This window comes from Tachyglossus aculeatus, chromosome 22 (assembly GCF_015852505.1).
Source record: "Tachyglossus aculeatus isolate mTacAcu1 chromosome 22, mTacAcu1.pri, whole genome shotgun sequence".
In the NCBI taxonomy this organism is placed as follows: domain Eukaryota; kingdom Metazoa; phylum Chordata; class Mammalia; order Monotremata; family Tachyglossidae; genus Tachyglossus; species Tachyglossus aculeatus.
This window is the reverse complement of record NC_052087.1, coordinates 53,205,209-53,227,214: the sequence shown is the minus strand read 5'-3', so window position 1 is coordinate 53,227,214 and position 22,006 is coordinate 53,205,209. Positions and strand designations below refer to the sequence as shown.

General features: G+C 48.7%; 1 protein-coding gene across 1 annotated transcript in view; it reads right to left on the bottom strand.

Moving 5' to 3' along the window:
- Positions 1 to 22,006, bottom strand: part of LRRC56 (leucine rich repeat containing 56) — an 81,835-nt gene that overhangs the window by 34,365 nt on the left and 25,464 nt on the right. The window contains exons 4-6 of the mRNA XM_038765374.1: positions 19,725 to 19,785; positions 14,034 to 14,130; positions 8,782 to 8,979 (exon numbers count right to left, since the gene is read on the bottom strand). Coding sequence (XP_038621302.1) covers positions 8,782 to 8,979; positions 14,034 to 14,130; positions 19,725 to 19,785 — 356 coding nt within the window. The remainder of the gene's footprint in view (positions 1 to 8,781; positions 8,980 to 14,033; positions 14,131 to 19,724; positions 19,786 to 22,006) is intronic.

The window sequence follows — 22,006 nt, the reverse complement described above, 5'->3', positions numbered from 1 at the left end:
ATAGATGTTGCCGACTTGTACTTCCCAAGCACTTAGTCCAGTGCTCTGCACACAGTAAGCGCTCAATAAATACGAATGAATGAATGAAATGAATGAAGTGACTGGCCCAAAGTCACCCAGTTGACAAGTGGCGGAGCTGGGATTAGAACCCACGACCTCTGACTCCAAAGCCCGGCCTCTTTCCACTGAGCCACGCTGCTTCTCTAAGCACTAAGTGCTTCCATGAAATAGCAGGTAGAGCCTGGGCCTTGGAGACAGAAAGTCATGGGTTCTAATCCCCGCTCAGCCACTCGTCTGCTGTGTGGCCTTGGGCAAGTCACTTCTCTTCTCTCGGCCTCAGTTCTCTCACCTGTCAAATGGGGACGGAGACTAGGAGCCCCAGAGGGGACAGGGACTGTGTCCAACCCGATCTGCTTGGATCCACCCCAGCGCTTAGTACAGTGCCTGGCACACAGTTAAGCACTTAACAAATACCAGCATTATTATTACTACTTGCCAAGCACTGTTCAAAGTGCTGGCATAGATACAAGTTAATCAGGTCGGACACAGTCCCTGTCCCACATGGGGCTCACAATCTTAATCTCAATTTTACAGATGAGGGAACTGAGGCCCAGAGAATAATGATGGTAATAACAGTAATAATGGTGTCTGTTAAGTGCTTACTACTACTACTAATAATAATGGTATGTATTAAGCACTTACTATGTGCAAAGCTAGCTCTCTTCCTCCCTTCAAAGCCCTACTGAGAGCTCACCTCCTCCAGGAGGCCTTCCCACACTGAGCCCCCTCCTTCCTCTCCCCATCCCCCCCGGCTTCCCTCCTTCCCCTCCCCACACCACCTGTATATATGTATATATGTTTGTAACTCTATTTATTTATTTATTTTATTTGTACATGTTTATTCTATTTATTTTATTTGGTTAATATGTTTTGTTTTGTCGTCTGTCTCCCCCTTCTAGACTGTGAGCCCGCTGTTGGGTAGGGACCGTCTCTATATGTTGCCAACTTGGACTTCCCAAGCGCTTGGTACAGTGCTCTGCACACAGTAAGTGCTCAATAAATACAATTGATGATGAAAGAGCCTGAGCTTGGGAGTCAGAGGTCATGGGTTTAAATGCCACTTCTCAGGTGGGTGACCTTGGGCAAGTCACTTCAATCAATCAATCGTATTTATTGAGCGCTTACTGTGTGCAGAGCACTGTACTAAGCACTTGGGAAGGACAAGTTGGCAACATATAGAGAAGGTCTCGCCAGCTGGGTGACCTTGGGCAAGTCACTTCAATCAATCAATCAATCAATCGTATTGAGCGCTTACTGTGTGCAGAGCACTGTACTAAGCGCTTGGGAAAGACAAGTTGGCAACATATAGAGAAGGTCCCTACCCAACAGTGGGCTCACAGTCTAAAAGGGGGAGACAGAGAACAAAACCAAACATATTAACAAAATAAAATAAATAGAATAGATATGCACAAGTAAAATAAATAAATAAATAGAGTAATAAATATCACTTCTCTGGGCCTCAGTTCCCTTGTCTGGAAAATGGGGATTGTTATCGACAAATAGGGTGCAAAATAGGTTAATCGGTGTAAATAGGCCGCAGGGTTCTTGAACCCAGGGTGGTGACGCAGATAGGAAAAATGACTCGGAGACAAGAGTTCAGATAGAGCAGTAAAGAAGGAAAGTGGCTACCTGCCCGTTCACCTCCCGGGAGAGGTACGAGTGACAAGCAGCCCCGATCCCAGCCGCTTCTTCCTCTTTTATTGGGTTTCAAATCCGAGCTACACAAAGGATTCCTGAGAGTAGTGCCGTACGTGAGGCCTTGGCATTCCAAGATCCTAAGTTAAAGTACAACCGTTTTTTTGTCATGGTTTGGTTAGTGTTAAAATCCCTGTTTACAAGATGTTATCAGGAGATAATGGTCAACACAGGATGGGGACATTCCAGACAGAGAGGGGCCACTTTGGTTAATGTTACTTTACAAACACTGGAGTGCTTCGGTCTGCACAAAATTAAGTGTTACTGTTGATATGCACAAGATGGAGTCAGTCATGCCAAGTCCGCTGTGGACAACAGGGATGAAGACTGTGAGCCCCACATGGGACAACTTGATCATCTTGTATCCCCCCCAGTGCACAGAACAGTGCCTTGCACATAGTAAGCGCTTAACAAATACCATCATTATTATTATAGTAAGCATTCCCCCTTGTCCCCCTCTCCATCCCATCTTACCTCCTTCCCTTCCCCACAGCACCTGTATATATGTATATATGTTTGTACATATTAATTACTCTATTTATTTATTTATTTTACTTGTACATATCTATTCTATTTATTTTATTTTGTTAGTATGTTTGATTTTGTTGTCTGTCTCCCCCTTTTAGACTGTGAGCCCACTGTTGGGTAGGGACTGTCTCTCTATGTTGCCAACTTGTACTTCCCAAGCGCTTAGTCCAGTGCTCTGCACACAGTAAGCGCTCAATAAATACGACTGATTAACAAAAGGCATCATTAATTAATTAACCTGCCAACTTGAATCTATCACAGCGCTTAGGACACTGCAATAGATATGGCTGAACAAGTACCATAATGATGATGATAATAATACTTTATTATTATTAAGTGGGGGACCCTCTCCTCACAGGGCCAAAAGCATGGGCAGTATGACGTCACCATCCCCGCCCACAGGCCTGCGGAGATCCCGTGCGCATGCGCGCGCACCGCACCACGGGCAGGCGGGAGGCTCCCCGCCCGGCCCCGCGCGCCTGCGCACCAGGGGAAGGCCCGAGGCTCCCCGCCCGCTTGCGCGCCTGCGCACCAGGGGAAGGCGCGAGGCTCCCCGCCCACCTGCGCTCCAGGGGAAGGCACAGGGCTCCCCGCCCGCTTGCGCGCCTGCGCGCCACCTGCAGGCGCGAGGTTCCCTCCCGCCTGCGCACCAGGAGAAGGCGCGAGGTTCCCCGCCCGCCTGCGCAACAGGGGAAGGCGCGACGGCCCGGCGCGCCTGCGCACTAGGGGAAGGCGCAAGCCTCCCCTTACGCCTGCGCACCAGGGGAAGGCGCGAGGCTCCCCGCCCGTCTGCGCGCCTGCGCACCAGGGGAAGCCACCTGCAGGCGCCTGCGGGCCACCTGCCCTGCCCCGCGCGCCTGCGCACCAGGGGAAGGCGCGAGGCTCCCCGCCCGGCCCCGCGCGCATGCGCACCAGGAGAAGGCGCGAAGCTTCCCGCCCTGCCCCGTGCGCCTGCGCAGTAGAGGCAGGCTCCGGGCTCGTTGACCCCGCCCAGACGACGCTAAAGAGGCCGGCGTTATAATAATAATAATAATAATGATAATAATAATAATAATAATAATAGTGGTATTTGTTCAGTGCTTACTATGTGCCAAGCATTGTTCCAAGCACTGGAGTTATAGTAATAACAACGATGGCATTTATTAAGCACTTACTCTTTGCCAAGCATTCATTCATTCAATGGTATTTATTGAGCGCTTACTGTGTGCAGAGCACTGTACTAAGCGCTTGGGAAGTCCAAGTTGGCAACATCTAGAGACGGTCCCTACCCAACAGCAGGCTCACAGTCTAGAAGGGGGAGACAGAGAACAAAACCAAACATATTAACCAAATAAAATAAATAGAATAGATATGTACAAGTAAAATAAATAGAGTAATAAATATGTACAAACATATATACATATATACAGGTGCTGTGGGGAAGGAGGTAGTTCAGTAGTAGTAGTTCAGTAGAGTCAGAAGGTCATGGGTTAGTGTGGCTTAGTGGAAAGGGCAATTGTCCGCCAATTGCCAGCTGTGTGACTTTGGGCAAGTCACTTCACTTCTCTGGGCCTCAGTTCCCTCATCTGGAAAATAGGGATGAAGACTGTGAGCCTCCCGTGGGACAACCCGATCACCTTGCAACCTCCCCAGCGCTTAGAAGAAGGTGATCAGGTTGTCTCACGGGAGGCTCACAGTCTTCATCCCCATTTTCCAGATGAGGGAACTGAGGCCCAGAGAAGCGAAGTGACTTGCCCAAAGTCACCCAGCTGACAATTGGCAGAGCCGGGATTTGAACCCACGACCTCTGACTCCAAAGCCCGGGCTCTTTCCACTGAGCCACGCTGCTTCTCTATGCGCTTGACACATAGCCCGTTGTTGGGTAGGGACCGTCTCTATATGTTGCTGATTTGTACTTTCCCAAGCACTTAGTTCAGTGCTCTGCACACAGTAAGTGCTCAATAAATACAATTGAGTGAATATGTACGTAGTTATTATTCTATTTATTTTATTAATAATGTGTCTATATCTATAATTCTATTTATTTATATTGATGCTATTGATGCCTGTCTTCTTGTTTTGTTTTGTTGTCTGTTTCCCCCCTTGTAGACTGTGAGCCCGTTGTTGGGTAGGAACCGTCTCAAGATGTTGCCGAACTGGACTTACCAAGTGCTCTGCACACAGTAAGCGCTCAATAAATACGACTGAATGAATGAATGAATGATATGAAGACTGTGAGCCCCACATGGGACAGGGACTACGTCCAACCCGATTATATTGTATCTACCCCAGCGCTCAGAACAGTGTCTGGCGCATAGTAAGTGCTTCGCAAATACCACAATTATTTATTATTATTATTATTGTTACTTCACGTCTCTGGGCCTCAGTTCCCTCATCTGTCAAATGGGGATGAAGACTGTGAGCCCCACGTGGGACAACCTGATCACCTTGTATCCCCCCCCAGGGCTTAGAACAGTGCTTCACACATAGTAAGTGCTTAACAAATGCCATCATTATTATGATTATAGTAAGCGCTTAACAAATACCTGTGAGCCCCATGTGGGATAACCTAATGACCTTGTATCCCCTCCCAGTGCTTAGAACAGTGCTTCGCACACAGTAAGCACTTAATAAATGCCATCATTATTATTATTATTATTATTATAGTAAGCGCTTAACAAATACCTGTGAGCCCCCCATGGGACAACCTGATCACCTTGTATCCCCCCAGCGCTTAGAAAAGTGCTTCACACATAGTAAGCGCTTAACAAATACCATCATTATTATTATAATAATAATGAACTTGAACGAGTTGTCTACACGCGCTGCCTAGAATTCCTCAACAACAACTCTCTCCTCGACCCCCTCCAGTCTGGCTTCCGTCCCCTTCATTCCACGGAAACTGCGCTCTCAAAGGTCACCAATGACCTCCTGCTTGCCAAATCCAACGGCTCCTACTCTGTCCTAATCCTCCTCGACCTCTCAGCTGCCTTTGACACTGTGGCCCACCCCCTTCTCCTCAACACGCTATCTGACCTTGGCTTCACAGACTCCGTCCTCTCCTGGTTCTCCTCTTATCTCTCCGGTCGTTCTTTCTCAGTCTCTTTTGCAGGCTCCTCCTCCCCCTCCCATCCCCTTACCGTGGGGGTTCCCCAAGGGTCAGTTCTTGGTCCCCTTCTGTTCTGAATCTACACGCACTCCCTTGGTGACCTCATTCGCTCCCACGGCTTCAACTATCATCTCTACGCTGATGACACCCAGATCTACACTCTGCCCCTGCTCTCTCTCCCTCTCTCCAGGCTCGCATCTCCTCCTGCCTTCAGGACATCTCCATTTGGATGTCCGCCCGCCACCTAAAGCTCAACATGTCGAAGACTGAGCTCCTTGTCTTCCCTCCCAAACCCTGCCCTCTCCCTGACTTTCCCATCTCTGTTGACGGCACTACCATCCTTCCCGCCTCACAAGCCCGCAACCTTGGTGTCGTCCTCGACTCCGCTCTCTCGTTCACCCCTCACATCCGAGCCGTCACCAAAACCTGCCGGTCTCGGCTCCGCAACATTGCCAAGATCCGCCCTTTCCTCTCCATCCAAACCGCTACCCTGCTCGTTCAAGCTCTCATCCTATCCCATCTGGACTACTGCATCAGCCTTCTCTCTGATCTCCCATCCTCGTGTCTCTCTCCACTTCAATCCATACTTCATGCTGCTGCCCGGATTTTCTTTGTCCAGAAACGCTCTGGGCCTGTCACTCCCCTCCTCAAAAATCTCCAGTGGCTACCAATCGATCTGCGCATCAGGCAGAAACTCCTCCCCCTGGGCTTCCAGGCTTTCCATCCCCTGGCCCCCTCCTCCCTCACCTCCCTTCTGTCCTTGTCCGGCCCAGCCCGCACCCTCCACTCCTCCACCGCTAATCTCCTCACCGTTAGGCCTCGTTCTCACCTGTCCCGCCATCGACCCCCGGCCCACGTCATCCACCGGGCCTGGAATGCCCTCCCTCCCAACATCCGCCAAGCTCGCTCTCTTCCTCCCTTCAAGGCCCTGCTGAGAGCTCACCTCCTCCAGGAGGCCTTCCCAGACTGAGCCCCTTCCTTCCTCTCCCCCTCGTCCCCCTCTCCATCCCCCCATCTTACCTCCTTCCCTTCCCCACTGCACCTGTATATATGTATATATGTTTGTACATATTTATTACTCTATTTATTTATTTATTTATTTTGCTTGTACATATCTATCCTATTTATTTTATTTTGTTAGTATGTTTGGTTTTGTTCTCTGTCTCCCCCTTTTAGACTGTAAGCCCACTGTTGGGTAGGGACTGTCTCTATATGTTGCCAATTTGTACTTCCCAAGTGCTCAGTACAGTGCTCTGCACATAGTAAGCGCTCAATAAATACGATTGATGATGATGATGATTATTATGATTATGATTATAGTAAGCGCTTAACAAATACCTGTGAGCCCCACGTGGGACAACCTGATCACCTTGCAACCTCCCCAGCACTTAGAACAGTGCTTTGCACATAGTAAGTGCTTAATAAATGCCATCATTATTATTATTATTATTATTATTATAGTAAGCACTTAACAAATACCTGTGAGCTCCACATGGGACAACCTGATCACCTTGCTTCCCCTCGAGTGCTTAGAACAGTGCTTCACACATAATAAGTGCTTAATAAATGCCATCATTATTATGATTATGATTATAGTAAGTGCTTAACAAATACCTGTGAGCTCCACGTGGGACAACCTGATCACCTTGTATCCTCCCGAGCGCTTAGAACAGTGCTGCACACATAGTAAGCACTTAGCAAATGCCATCATTATTATTATTACAGTAAGCGCTTAACAAATTCCATCCTTATTATTATAGTAGGCCCTTCACGAATGCCACAGTGATGATTATTAGTGCTAGGGGCAACCTGATCACCTTGCATCCCCCCAAGCGCTTAGAACAGTGCTGCGCACATAGTAAGCACTTGGCAAATGCCATCATTATTATAGTTAAGCGCTTAATAAATTCCATCATTATGATTATAGCAGGCCCTTCACGAATGCCACAGTGATGATATATGTATATATGTACATATGTTTGTACATATTTATTACTCTATTTATTTTTTTATTTTACTTGTACTTATCTATTCTATTTATTTTATTTTGTTAGTATGTTTGGTTTTGTTCTCTGTCTCCCCCTTTTAGACTGTGAGCCCAATGTTGGGTAGGGACTGTCTCTATATGTTGCCAATTTGTACTTCCCAAGCGCTTAGTACAGTGCTCTGCACACAGTAAGCGCTCAATAAATATGATTGATTGATTGATTGATGATTATTAGTGCTACGGGCAACCTGATCACCTTGCATCCCCCCAAGCGCTTAGAACAGTGCTGCGCACATAGTAAGCACTTAGCAAATGCCATCATTATTATAGTAAGCGCTTAACAAATTCCATCCTTATTATTATAGCAGGCCCTTCACGAATGCCACAGTGATGATTATTAGTGCTAGGGGCAACCTGATCACCTTGCATCCCCCCGAGCGCTTAGAACAGTGCTGCGCACATAGTAAGCACTTAGCAAATACCATCATTATTATAATTACAGTAAGTGCTTAACAAATTCCATCATTATGATTATAGCAGGCCCTTCACGAATGCCACAGTGATGATTATTAGTGTTAGGGGCAACAGTGATGATTATTAGTGCTAGGGGCAACCTGATCACCTCGCATCCCCCCAAGCGCTTAGAACAGCGCTGCGCACATAGTAAGCACTTGGCAAATGCCATCATTATTATAGTAAGCGCTTAACAAATTCCATCTGTATTATTATAGCAGGCCCTTCACGAATGCCACAGTGATGATTATTAGTGCTAGGGGCAACCTGATCACCTTGCATCCCCCCGAGCGCTTAGAACAGTGCTGCGCACATAGTAAGCACTTGGCAAATGCCATCATTATTATAGTAAGCGCTTAGCCAATTCCATCATTATTATTATAGTAGGCCCTTCACGAATGCCACAGTGATGATATATGTATATATGTTTGTACATATTTATTACTCTATTTATTTATTCATTTTACTTGTACATATCTATTCTATTTATTTTATTTTGTTAGTATGTTTGGTTTTGTTCTCTGTCTCCCCCTTTTAGACTGTGAGCCCACTGTTGGGTAGGGACTGTCTCTATATGTTGCCAATTTGTATTTCCCAAGAAGCGCTTAGTACAGTGCTCTGCACATAGTAAGTGCTCAATAAATATGATTGATTGATTGATGATTATTAGTGCTAGGGGCAACCTGATCACCTCGCATCCCCCCGAGCGCTTAGGACAGTGCTGCGCACATAGTAAGCACTTGGCAAATGCCATCATCATTATAGTTAAGCGCTTGACAAATTCCATCATTATTAGGATTATAGCAGGCCCTTCACGAATGGCACAGTGATGATCATGAGTGGTAGGGGAGGAGGTGAGGGTGCCACCCCGCCGTGCCCGTGCCCGGGCGGCCCCCTGGACGTGACTCACGGCCGGCGAACGCGGGCGAGGGCGGAGGCAGACGAGGTTTCCCTGCAGGGTGAGGGTGTGTAGCTGGCCGCAGAGGCCCAGGAGCTGCACCTGGGCCACGTCGTCCACGTTGTTGCCCTCCAGGTCCAAGACCTCCAGCTGGTCCAGCAGGCAGAGGGGGCTCAGCTCCGAGATGTTGTTGTAGGAGGCGTACAGCTCCTGGGAGGGCGGGGCGCTGCCCTCAGGACCCTCCAGCCGGGCAGCGGCCGGGGGGCCCTCGGGGTTTGGGGCCTGGCCCGGAGATGGGCCCGGTTGGGAGAGGGGTAAGGCTCATGGGCACTTTCTGGGCCCCCCCAACTTCCAGTAGCCGTCTTTTTGGGGAATCGGATCGGGCGGCCTCCTCCCACACACGGCGCAGAGGGAACTGACCCATTCTGATGGCCAGGAGTCATTGCCCACTGCCCACTGCCAGTCGCTGATAGCCAGGACCCCACTGACCACCGGGACCCCCTGCCCACCGACAGCCGGGATCCACTGACCACCGGGATCCACTGCACGTTGACCACTGGGATCCACAGCCCAGTGACAGCTGGGATCCACTACCCACTGACCACCAGGATCCACTGCCCAGCGACAGCCGGGATCCACTGGCCACTGACAGCTGGGATCCACTACCCACTGACCACCAAGATCCACTGCCCGTTGACCACCAAGATCCACTGCCCGTTGCCCACTATGATCCACTACTCACTGACCACCAGGATCCACTGCTCGCTGACCACTAGGATCCGCTGCCCACTGACAGCTGGGATCCACTACCCACTGACTGTCAGGATCCACTGTCCATTGACCACTGGGAGCCACAGCCCACTGATAGCTGGGATCCACAACCCGCTGACTGCCGGGATCCACTACCCACTGACAGTTGGGATCCACAACCCGCTGACTGCCGGGATCCACTACCCACTGACAGTTGGGATCCACAACCCGCTGACTGCCGGGATCCACTACCCACTGACAGTTGGGATCCACTGACCGCCGGAATCCACTACCCATTGATCACTGGGATCCACTGCCCACTGACTGCCAGGATCCACCACCCATTAACCACCAGGATCCACTGCCCACTGACTGCCAGGATCCACTGCCCATTGATCACTGGGATCCACTGCCCACTGACAGCCGGGAGCCACTGCCCACTGCAATTGACACCTGTCTACTTGTTTTGTTTTGTTGCCTCTCTCCCCGCTTCTAGACTGTGAGCCCGCCATTGGGTAGGGACCGTCTCTATCCGTTGCCGAACTGGAATTTCCAAGCGCTTAGTCCAGTGCTCTGCACACTGTAAGTGCTCAATAAATACGATTGAACAGATTGAATGAATGAATGAATGCGATCCACTGTCAGCTGGGAGCCACTGCCCCCCAGAATCCACTGCCCAGTGCCCACCATTATCCAAATCCCAGCTCCCCCACTCGTCAGCTGGGTGACTGTGGGCAAGTCACTTCACTTCTCTGCGCCTCAGTTTCCTCATCTGGAAAATGGGGATGAAGAGTGTGAGCCTCATGGGGGACAACCTGATCACCTTGCAACCTCCCCAGTGCTTAGAACAGTGCTTTGCACATTGTAAGCGCTTAATAAATGCTATCACCGTGACCCACTCCCCACTGATAGTAGGGATCCACGGCCCACTGCTACCCAGATCCCACCCCGCGCTGGGCATTCAGCTTGAGGGATGAATCAATCAATCAATTAATCGTATTTATTGAGCGCTTACTGTGTGCAGAGCACTGTACTAAGCGCTTGGGAGGTCCAAGTTGGCAACATCTAGAGACGGTCCCTACCCGACAGCGGGCTCACAGTCTAGAAGGGGGAGACTTTAGTCACTGCCGTGCCCCCAGCCCCACACCACTTATGGAGAAGCAGTGTGACTCAGTGGAAAGAGCCCGGGCTTTGGAGTCAGAGGTCATGGGTTCAAATCCCGGCTCCGCCACTTGTCAGCTGTGTGACTTTAGGCAAGTCACTTCACTTCTCTGGGCCTCAGTTACCTCATCTGTAAAATGGGGATGAAGACTGTGAGCCCCCTGTGGGGCAAACTGATCACCTTGTAACCTCCCCAGCGCTTAGAGCAGTGCTTTGCACATAGTAAGCGCTTAATAAATGCCATTAAAAAAAAAAGTCACTTAGCTTCTCTGGGCCTCAGTTACTTCATCTGTAAAATGAGGATTAAGACTGTGAGCCCCCCGGGGGACAACTTGATCACCTTGGAACCTCCCCAGCGCTTAGAACAGTGCTTTGCACATAGTAAGCGCTTAATAAATGCTATCATTATTATTATGATGATGTCTCTATCCCTCATTTCTTTATTTCTATTCATGTCTGTCTCCCCCCTAGACTCTAAGCTCGTGGCGGGCAGGGACTGTGTCTGTTTCTTGTTCTCTTCTACTCTCCCGAGCGCTCAGAACAACGCTCCGTACACAGTAGGTGCTCAGTAAGTACGACCGAATGGATGGATGAGTGAATGAACGGTTGCACACACTCTTTCATGAAGTCCCTGAGGTGCCACCGGGCACGCCACGTGCCCACCACGGACGGGGCCACGGGGGTATGGGGGCAGGAGGGATGACTGTGAGCCCGCTGTTGGGTAGGGACCGTCTCTAGATGTTGCCAACTTGTGCTTCCCATCATCATCATCATCAATCCTATTTATTGAGCGCTTACTGTGTGCAGAGCACTGTACTAAGCGTTTGGGAAGTACAAGCTGGCAACATCTAGAGACGGTCCCTACCCAACAGTGGGCTCACAGTCTAAAAGGGGGAGACTTCTTTCCCGATCTCAGATTGGGGCAGTCAGAGGAGTGGTGAAAGACACCTAAAAGGGCTTCCAAAGTAAACAAAAATAGCGGGTATCGGGGGAAAAAGTTTAAAGCGGCAAAGGGGATTGCATGGTAGTAAAAAACAAAAACAAAAACCACGGATATTTAAGCGGTGGAATGGAGTACAGGATCTGGGTTTTAGCCAGCTAAATTACTAAAGAAGAGAATAGGATAGAGATACAGTAAGAAGGTTGGCATTGGAATGCCCTCCCTCTGCCCATCCGCCAAGCTAGCTCTCTTCCTCCCTTCAAGGCCCTGCTGAGAGCTCACCTCCTCCAGGAGGCCTTCCCAGACTTAGCCCCTTCCTTCCTCTCCCCCTCGTCCCCCTCTCCATCCCCCCATCTTACCTCCTTCCCTTCCCCACAGCACCTGTATAGATGTATTTATGTTTGTACATATTTATTACTCTATTTATTTATTTATTTTATTTGTACATATCTATTCTATTTATTTTATTTTGTTAGTATGTTTGGTTTTGTTCTCTGTCTCCCCCTTTCAGACTGTGAGCCCACTGTTGGGTAGGGACTGTCTCTATATGTTGCCAATTTGTACTTCCCAAGCGCTTAGTACAGTGCTCTGCACATAGTAAGCGCTCAATAAATACGATTGATGATGATGATGATTGGAAGAATAAAGTGCCTGGTGTGAGTAGGAGTACAGGAGAAAAGAGGGGAGGCAGAAGAGAGAAGGTGATTGACTGCCTAGAAGATATTTATTAAGACCCGGGATGGAAACAGGTGATGTTAGACGCAGTCCCTGCCCCTCGTGGAGTTCATGAACTCCATTGCTGCTTTCCATGTGAGATCTTTCACCCCTCACATCCAAGCCGTCACCAAAACCTGCCGGTCTCAGCTCCGCAACATTGCCAAGATCCGCCCTTTCCTCTCCATCCAAACTGCTACCCTGCTCATTCAAGCTCTCATCCTATCCCGTCTGGACTACTGCACCAGCCTTCTCTCTGATCTCCCATCCTCGTGTCTCTCTCCACTTCAATCCATACTTCATGCTGCTGCCCGGATTATCTTTGTCCAGAAACGCTCTGGGCATATCACTCCCCTCCTCAAAAACCTCCAGTGGCTACCGATCAATCTGCGCATCAGGCAGAAACTCCTCACCCTGGGCTTCAAGGCTGTCCATCTCCTCGCCCCCTCCTACCTCCCCTCCCTTCTCTCCTTCTACTGCCCAGCCCGCACCCTCCGCTCCTCTGCCACCGCTAATCTCCTCACCATTAGGCCTCGTTCTCGCCCGTCCCGCCATCGACCCCCGGCCCACGTCATCCCCCGGGCCCGGAATGCCCCCAATCCCTCTGCCCCTCCGCCAAGCTCGCTCTCTTCCTCCCTTCAAGGCCCTGCTGAGAGCTCACCTCCTCCAGGAGGCCTTCCCAGACTGAGCCCCTTCTTTCCTCTCCCCCTCGTCCCCCTCTCCCTCCCCCCGTCTTACCTCCTCCCCTTCCCCACAGCACCTGTATATATGTATATATGGTTGTACATATTTATTACTCTATTTATTTATTTATTTATTTATTTTACTTGTACATTTCTATCCTATTTATTTTATTTTGTTGGTATGTTTGGTTCTGTTCTCTGTCTCCCCCTTTTATACTGTGAGCCCACTGTTGGCTAGGGACTGTCTCTATGTGTTGCCAATTTGTACTTCCCAAGCGCTTAGTACAGTGCTCTGCACATAGTAAGCGCTCAATAAATACGATTGATTGATTGATTGATTGATCTTTGAGGACCAGAGAAGTGAAGTAACTTACCCAAGGTCACACAGTACACCAGCGGTAGAACTGAGATTAGAACCCAAGTCCTTCTCATTCTCAGGCCTATGCTCTATCTCCTACCCCGTGCTGTTTTCTTAAGAAACGACTGGTCCCAGGACTGATAGGGAATTAGAGGTGTGGGGAAGCCAATTGCAGGAATGAGGTTCAGGAGAGAAGAGGAGCAGCGTGGCTCAGTGGAGAAGAGCACGGGCTTTGGAGTCAGAGGTCATGGGTTCGAATCCCGGCTCTGCCACATGTCTGCTGTGTGACCTTGGGCAAGTCACTTAACTTCTCTGAGCCTCAGCTACCTCATCTGTAAAATGGGGATTAAGACTGTGAGCCCCATGTGGGACAACTTGATCACCTTGTATCCACCCCCAGCGCTTAGAACAGTGCTCTGCACATAGTAAACGCTTAACAAATGCCATTAAAAAAAAAAAAGAGGGCAGAAAAATCCTTACCATAATCATTATTGAATGCAGAAAGAGGAAGGAAGAAAAAGAACACACACCATTTACATTATTCATCTGGGGAGGGGGGGGGAGGGGGGCAAGCGCTTAGTACAGTGCTCTGCACACAGTAAGCGCTCAATAAATATGATTGAATGACCAGCGGGCAGCCCGGGCCCTTCCGACCTACCTTGAGCGAAGCGAAGGAGCTGATGCCATCCAAGTCCTCGAGCCCGCACCGGGCCACCCACAGGACCCGGAGTTGAGCCAGCGACGTGCCGAGGTCCCTGGCCGGAGGGCAGAGGGGAGCCGTCAATCAATCAATCAATCAATCGTATTTATTGAGCGCTCCCTGTGTGCAGGGCACTGGACTAAGCGCTCGGGAAGTCCAAGTCGGCAACACATAGCGACGGTCCCTACCCGACAGCGGGCTCACAGTCTAGAAGGGGGAGACAGACGACAAAACAAAACATATTAACCAAATAAAATCAATAGAATAGATATGTACAAGTAAAAGAAATCAATAAATAGAGTGATAAATCCGTACAAACATATAGACATATATACAGGTGCTGTGGGGAAGGGAAGGACTGTGAGCCCACTGTTGGGTAGGGACTGTCTCTATATGTTGCCGACTTGTACTTCCCAAGCGCTTAGTCCAGTGCTCTGCACACAGTAAGCGCTCAATAAATATGATTGATTGATTGATTGATTGATGGAGAGGGGAAGGAGGGGGAGAGGAAAGAGGGGGCTCAGTCTGGGAAGGCTCGTACATATTTGCACATATTACTCTATATTATTAATGATGTGTATTTGGCTATAATTCTATTTCTCTATTTTGATGGTATCGACGCCTGCCTCCATGTTTGGTTTTGTTGTCTGTCTCCCCCTTCTAGACCGTGAGCCCGTCGTTGGGTAGGGACCGCCTCTAGATGTTGCCAACTTGGACTTTCCAAGCGCTTAGTCCAGTGCTCTGCACACAGTAAGCGCTCAACAAATACAACTGAATGAATCAATGAATGGATGAATGTGCCGAGCACTGTTCTAAGCGCTGGGGTAGATACAAGGTGAGCAGGTTGTCCCACATGGGGCTCACAGTCTTCATCCTCATTTTACAGATGAGGGAACTGAGGCCTAGAGAAGTGAAGTATATCATCATCGTCATCATCAATCGTATTTATTGAGTGCTTACTATGTGCAGAGCACTGTACTAAGCGCTTGGGAAGTACAAATTGGCAACATATAGAGACAGTCCCTACCCAACAGTGGGCTCACAGTCTAAAAGGGGGAGACAGAGAACAAAACCAAACATACTAACAAAATAAAATAAATAGAATAGATATGTACAAGTAAAATAAATATATAGAGTAATAAATATGTAAAAACATATATCCATATATACAGGTGCTGTGGGGAAGGGAAGGAGGTAAGATGGGGGGGATGGAGAGGGGGACGAGGGGGAGAGGAAGGAAGGGGCTCAGTCTGGGAAGGCCTATTTATATATATATATACTATATATATACAAGTATATATATATATATATATATATATATATGTTTGTACATATTTATTACTCTATTTATTTATTTATTTTACCTGTACATATCTATTCTATTTATTTTATTTTGTTAGTATGTTTGGTTTTGTTCTCTGTCTCCCCCTTTTAGACTGTGAGCCCACTGTTGGGTAGGGACTGTCTCTGTATGTTGCCAACTTGTACTTCCCAAGCGCTTAGTACAGTGCTCTGCACACAGTAAGCGCTAAATACGATTGATTGATTGATTGATTGATTGAAGTGACTTGCCCAAGGTCACACAGCTGACAAGTGGTGGAGCCGGGAGTCGAACCCAGGACCTCTGACTCCCAAGCCCGGGCTCTTTTCACTGAGCCACGCTGCTTCTCTGCAAAGGGAAGAAGGTCAGCATTTTAAGAACAGCACGGCCTGGCAGAAGGACCCCGGCCCGAGGAGTCAGAAGACCTGGGTTCTAATCCCGCTCCACCCCTGGCCTGGTGGGTGACCTTGGGTGAGTCATTTCGCTACTCTGGGCCTCGGTTACCCCAACTGTAAAATGAAGTCAGGAGTCCAGGAGTCAGAGGACCTGGGTTCTAATCCCGGCTCCACCCGTGGCCTGGTGGGGGACCTTGGGCAAGTCATTTCGCTACTCTGGGCCTCGGTTACCCCAACTGTAAAATGGAGCCAGGAGTCCAGGAGTCAGAGGACCTGGGTTCTAATCCCGGCTCCAACCCTGGCCTTTTGGGGGACCTTGGGCAAGTCATTTCGCTACTCTGGGCCTCGGTTACCCCAACTGTAAAATGGAGTCAGGAGTCCAGGAGTCAGAGGACCTGGGTTCTAATCCCAGCTCCAACCCTGGACTGTTGGGTGACCTTGGGCAAGTCATCTCACAACTCTGAGCCTCGGTAACCCCAACTGTAAAATGGAGCCAGGAGTCCAGGAGTCAGAGGACCTGGGTTCTAATCCCGGCTCCAACCCTGGCCTGTTGGGTGACCTTGGGCGAGTCATCTCACAACTCCGAGCCTCGGTTACCCCAACTGTAAAATGGAGTCAGGAGTCCAGGAGTCAGAGGACCTGGGTTCTAATCCCAGCTTCAACCCTGGCCTGTTGGGTGACCTTGGGCGAGTCATCTCACAACTCCAAGCCTCGGTTATCCCAACTGTAAAATGGAGTCAGGAGTCCAGGAGTCAGAGGAACTGGGTTCTAATCCCGGCTCCACCCGTGGCCTGTTGGGTGACCTTGGGCGAGTCATTTCACTACTCTGGGCCTCGGTTACCCCAACTGTAAAATGGAGTCAGGAGTCCAGGAGTCAGAGGACCTGGGTTCTAATCCCGACTCCACCCCGGCCTAGTGGGGGACCTTGGGCAAGTCATTTCGCTACTCTGGGCCTCGGTTACCCCAACTGTAAAATGGAGCCAGGAGTCCAGGAGTCAGAGGACCTGGGTTCTAATCCCGGCTCCACCCGTGGTCTGTTGGGTCACCTTGGGCAAGTCATTTCGCTACTCTGGGCCTCGGTTACCCCATCTGTAAAATGGAGTCAGGAGTCCAGGAGTCAGAGGACCTGGGTTCTAATTCCGGCTCCACCCCTGGCCTGTTGGGTGACCTTGGGCGAGTCATCCCGCAACTCCGAGCCTCGGTTACCCCATCTGTAAAGTGGGGACTCAATTCCTGTCCTCCCCAAAGGGGGACAGGGTTCAGACCCAATCTGATTATTTTAGACCTACCCAACACGGATTGCTCAGTCTTAATCCCCATTTGCCAGTTGAGGGAACTGAGGCACATCAGAGAAGTAAAGTGACTGGCCCAAAGTCACACAGCAGACAAGTGGTAGAGCTGGGATTAGAACCCACAACCTCTGGACTCCCATTCATTCATTCATTCATTCAATCATATTTATTGAGCACTTACTGTGTGCAGAGCACTGTACTAAGCGCTTGGGAAGTACAAGTTGGCAACATATAGAGACAGTCCCTACCCAACAGCAGGCACATCAGAGAAGTGAAGTGACTGGCCCAAAGTCACACAGCAGACAAGTGGTAGAGCTGGGATTAGAACCCACGACCTCTGGACTCCCATTCATTCATTCATTCATTCATTCAATCGTATTTATTGAGCGCTTACTGTCTGCAGAGCACTGTACTAAGCGCTTGGGAAGTACAAGTTGGCAACACATAGAGACAGTCCCTACCCAACAGCAGGCACATCAGAGAAGTGGACTGGCCCAAAGTCACACAGCAGACAAGTGGTAGAGCTGGGATTAGAACCCACGACCTCTGGACTCCCATTCATCCATTCATTCAATCGTATTTATTGAGCGCTTACTGTGTACAGAGCACTGTACTAAGCGCTTGGGAAGTACAAGTTGCCAACATATAGAGACAGTCCCTACCCAACAGCGGGCACATCAGAGAAGTGAAGTGACTGGCCCAAAGTCACACAGCAGACAAGTGGTAGACCTGGGATTAGAACTCATGACCCCTGGACTCCCATTTGTTCATTCACTCAATTGTATTTATTGAGCGCTTACTGTGTGCAGAGCACTGTACTAAGCGCTTGGGAAGTACAAGTTGGCAACATATAGAGACAGTCCCTACCCAACAACGGGCTCATCAGAGAAGTGAAGTGACTGGCCCAAAGTCACACAGCAGACAAGTGGTAGAGCTGGGATTAGAACCCACGACCTCTGGACTCCCATTCATCCATTCATTCAATCGTATTTATTGAGCGCTTACTGAGTGCAGAGCACTGGACTAAGCGCTTGGGAAGTACAAGTTGGCAACACATAGAGACGGTCCCTACCCAACAGCGGGCTCACAGTCTAGAAGACTCTCACCATTTTTTCCACTAGGCCCCCTCCTCTCATTCAATCATTCATTCAATCGTATTTATTGAGTGCTTACTGTGTGCCGAGCACTGGACTAAGCGCTTGGGAAGTCCGGCTAGAGACAATCCCTGCCCGACAACGGGCTCACAGTCTAGAAGACTCTCACCACATGAGCACCACTCACGCACCCCGTACACAAACACGCGATCCTGGTTCTAATCCCGGCTCCTCCACTGACCGGCTGTGTGACCTTGGGCGAGTCACTTAACTTCTCTGGGCCTCACTTCCCTCATCTGGAAATCAATCAATCGTATTTATTGAGCGCTTACTGTGTGCAGAGCACTGGACTAAGCGCTTGGAAAATGGGGATGAAGACCGGGAGCCCCAGGTGAGACCACCTGCTCTGCAGATGGTAAGCACTCAATAAATACCGTCGGTTGAATGAGTGAATGATTGGTCAGCTCTCTGGAAGATACTTTGATAAGTATTAATCTATTTATTTATTTGTTTTACTTGTACATATCTATTCTATTTATTTTATTTTGTTAGGATGTTTGGTTTTGTTCTCCGTCTCCCCCTTTTAGACTGTGAGCCCGCTGTTGGGTAGGGACTGTCTCTATATGTTGCCAACTTGGACTTCCCAAGCGCTTAGTACAGTGCTCTGCACACAGTAAGCGCTCAATAAATGTGATTGATTGATTGATTGTGTCTCCCCCAGCGCTTAGAACAGTGCTTGGCACATAGTAAGTGCTTAACAGATACCATTATTATTATTATTATTATTATTATTATTATTATTATTATCCTGGCTTCCCCGAGAGCCTTGTGGGTACGGAGCGTCATCAACCGTCCCGTAGACGCCATCCGTAGCCGGGGGGCGAGGGAAGAAGGGAGGGACACCGAGGTCCCCAAGGCATCCCCGGGGAAGCAGCGCGGCTCAGTGGAAAGAGCCCGGGCTTTGGAGTCAGAGGTCACGGGTTCGAATTCCGCCTCATCCACCTGTCTGCTGTGTGGCTTACTGAGTCACTTCACTTCTCTGAGCCTCAGTTCCCTCATCTGCAAAATGGGGATTAAGACTGGGAGCCCCACGTAGGGTAACTTGATCACCTCGTATCCCCTCCCAGCGCTTAGAACAGTGCTCTGCACATAGTAAGCGCTTAACAAATGCCATTATTATTATTATTATTATTGTTATTATTCCATCCCCCCATCTTACCTCCTTCCCTTCCCCACAGCACCTGTATATATGTATATATGGTTGTACAGATTTATTACTCTATTTATTTATTTATTTATTTTACTTGTACATTTCTATCCTATTTATTTTATTTTGTTGGTATGTTTGGTTCTGTTCTCTGTCTCCCCCTTTTAGACTGTGAGCCCACTGTTGGGTAGGGACTGTCTCTATGTGTTGCCAATTTGTACTTCCCAAGCACTTAGTACAGTGCTCTGCACATAGTAAGCGCTCAATAAATACGATTGATTGATTGATTGATTGATTGATTATTATTATTATTATTATTATCCCGACCTTGGTCGCTCACCTCACGGACGCCAGCAGGCTGTTGTTCAGCTTCAGTTGATCCAGGCTGGGCAGGAAGTCACCTGTGATCCCAGGGGACAATATTAATTGTGGTAAAAAGTGAGGAATTTCATCATCATAATAACTGCGGTGTTCGTGAAGTGCTTGCTATTATAATAGTGGCATTTGGTAAGCGCTTACTATGTGCCAAGCACCATACTAAGCGCTGGGGAGGATACAAGGTGATCAGGTTGTCCCATGGGGGGCTCACACTTCATCCACATTTTCCCGATGAGGCAACTGAGGTCCAGAGAATAATAATAATAATAATAATAATAGCATTGACTAAGCGCTTACTATATGCAAAGCACTGTTCTAAGCATTGGGGTGATTACAGAGAATCAGCGTGAGCCCACTGTTGGGTAGGGACTGTCTCTATATGTTGCCAACTTGTACTTCCCAAGCGCTTAGTACAGTGCTCTGCAAACAGTAAGTGCTCAATAAATACGATTGATGATGATGATGATGGAAAGAGCCTGGGCTTTGGAGTCAGAGGTCATGGGTTCAAATCCCAGCTCTGCCAATTGCCAGCTGTGTGACTTTGGGCAAGTCCCTTCACTTCTCTGGGCCTCAGGTCCCTCATCTGGAAAATGGGGATGAAGACTGTGAGCCCCCGTGGGACAACCTCATCACCTTGTAACCTCCCCAGCGCTTAGAACAGTGCTTTGCCCACAGTAAGTGCTTAATAAATGCCATTATTATTGAGAAGCAGCGTGGCTCAGTGGAAAGAGCCCGGGCTTTGGAGTCAGAGGTCATGGGTTCAAATCCCGGCTCCGCCAATTGTCAGCTGTGTGACTTTGGGCAAGTCACTTCAATTCTCTGCGCCTCAGTTCCCTCATCTGGAAAATGGGGATGAAGACTGTGAGCCCCCAGTGGGACAACCTGATCACCTTGTAATCTCCCCAGCACTTAGAACAGTGCTTTGCACACAGTAAGCGCTTAATAAATGCTATTGTTACTGAGAATCAATCAATCAATCGTATTTATTGAGCACTTACTTTGTGCAGAGCACTGTACTAAGCGCTTGGGAAGGACAAGTTGGCAACATATGAGATGTACATATGTACATGTACATGTTGGCAACATAGAACATAGAACATGCCAACATAGAACATGTTGGCAACATAGAACAGTGCTTTGCACATAGTAAGCGCTTAATAAATGCCATTCTTCTTCTTATTTATTATTATTATTCAATGGTATTTATTGAGCGCTGGTTGTGTGCAGAGCACTGTAGCAAGCGCTTGGGAAGTCCAAGTCAGCGACAAATAGAGCCGGTCCCTACCCAACGGCGGGCTCACAGTTTAGAAGGGGGAGACAGACAACAAAACGAAGCATATTAACAGAATAAAATAAATAGAATAAATATGTACAAATCAAATAAATAAATAAATAGAGTAATAAATCCATCCAAACATATATAACAGGTGCTGCGGGGAGGGGAAGGAGGTAAGGCGGGGGGGATGGGGAGGGAGAGAGGAAGGAGGGGGCTCAGTCTGGGACTGTAGGATGCCAGGCTTTGGAGTCAGAGGTCATGGGTTCGAATTCTGGCTCCGCCAACTGTCAGCTGTGTGACTTTGGGCAAGTCACTTCACTTCTCTGGGCCTCGGTTACCTCATCTGGAAAATGGGGATGAAGACTGTGAGCCCCCCGTGGGACAACCTGATCACCTTGTATCCCCCCAGCGCTTAGAACAGTGCTTTGCACATAGTAAGCGCTTAATAAATACCATCATTATTATTATTATTCTTTGGACTCCTCTCTTTTCTCCCTCTTCCTTAGCCTTTAAGACTCCTGTGGGACAGGGACCGGGCCCAAGCCAATTTGCTTGGATAATAATAATAATAATAATAATAATAATAATGGCATCTATTAAGCACTTACTATGTGCTAAGCACTGTTCTAAGTGCTGGGGGGGATACAAGGTGATCAGGTTGTCCCACGGGGGGCTCACAGTCTTCATCCCCATTTTCCAGATGAGGTCACCGAGGCCCAGAGAATAATAATAATAATGATGGCATTTATTAAGCGCTATGTGCATTGCACTGTTCTAAGCACTGGGAAGGTTACAAGGTGATCAGGTTGTCCCATGGGGGGCTCACAGTCTTCATCCCCATTTTCCAGATGAGGTCACTGAGGCCCAGAGAAGTAATAATAATGATGATGGCATTTATTAAGCGCTTACTATGTGCAAAGCACCGTTCTAAGCGCCAGGGAGGTTACAAGGTGATCAGGTTGTCCCAT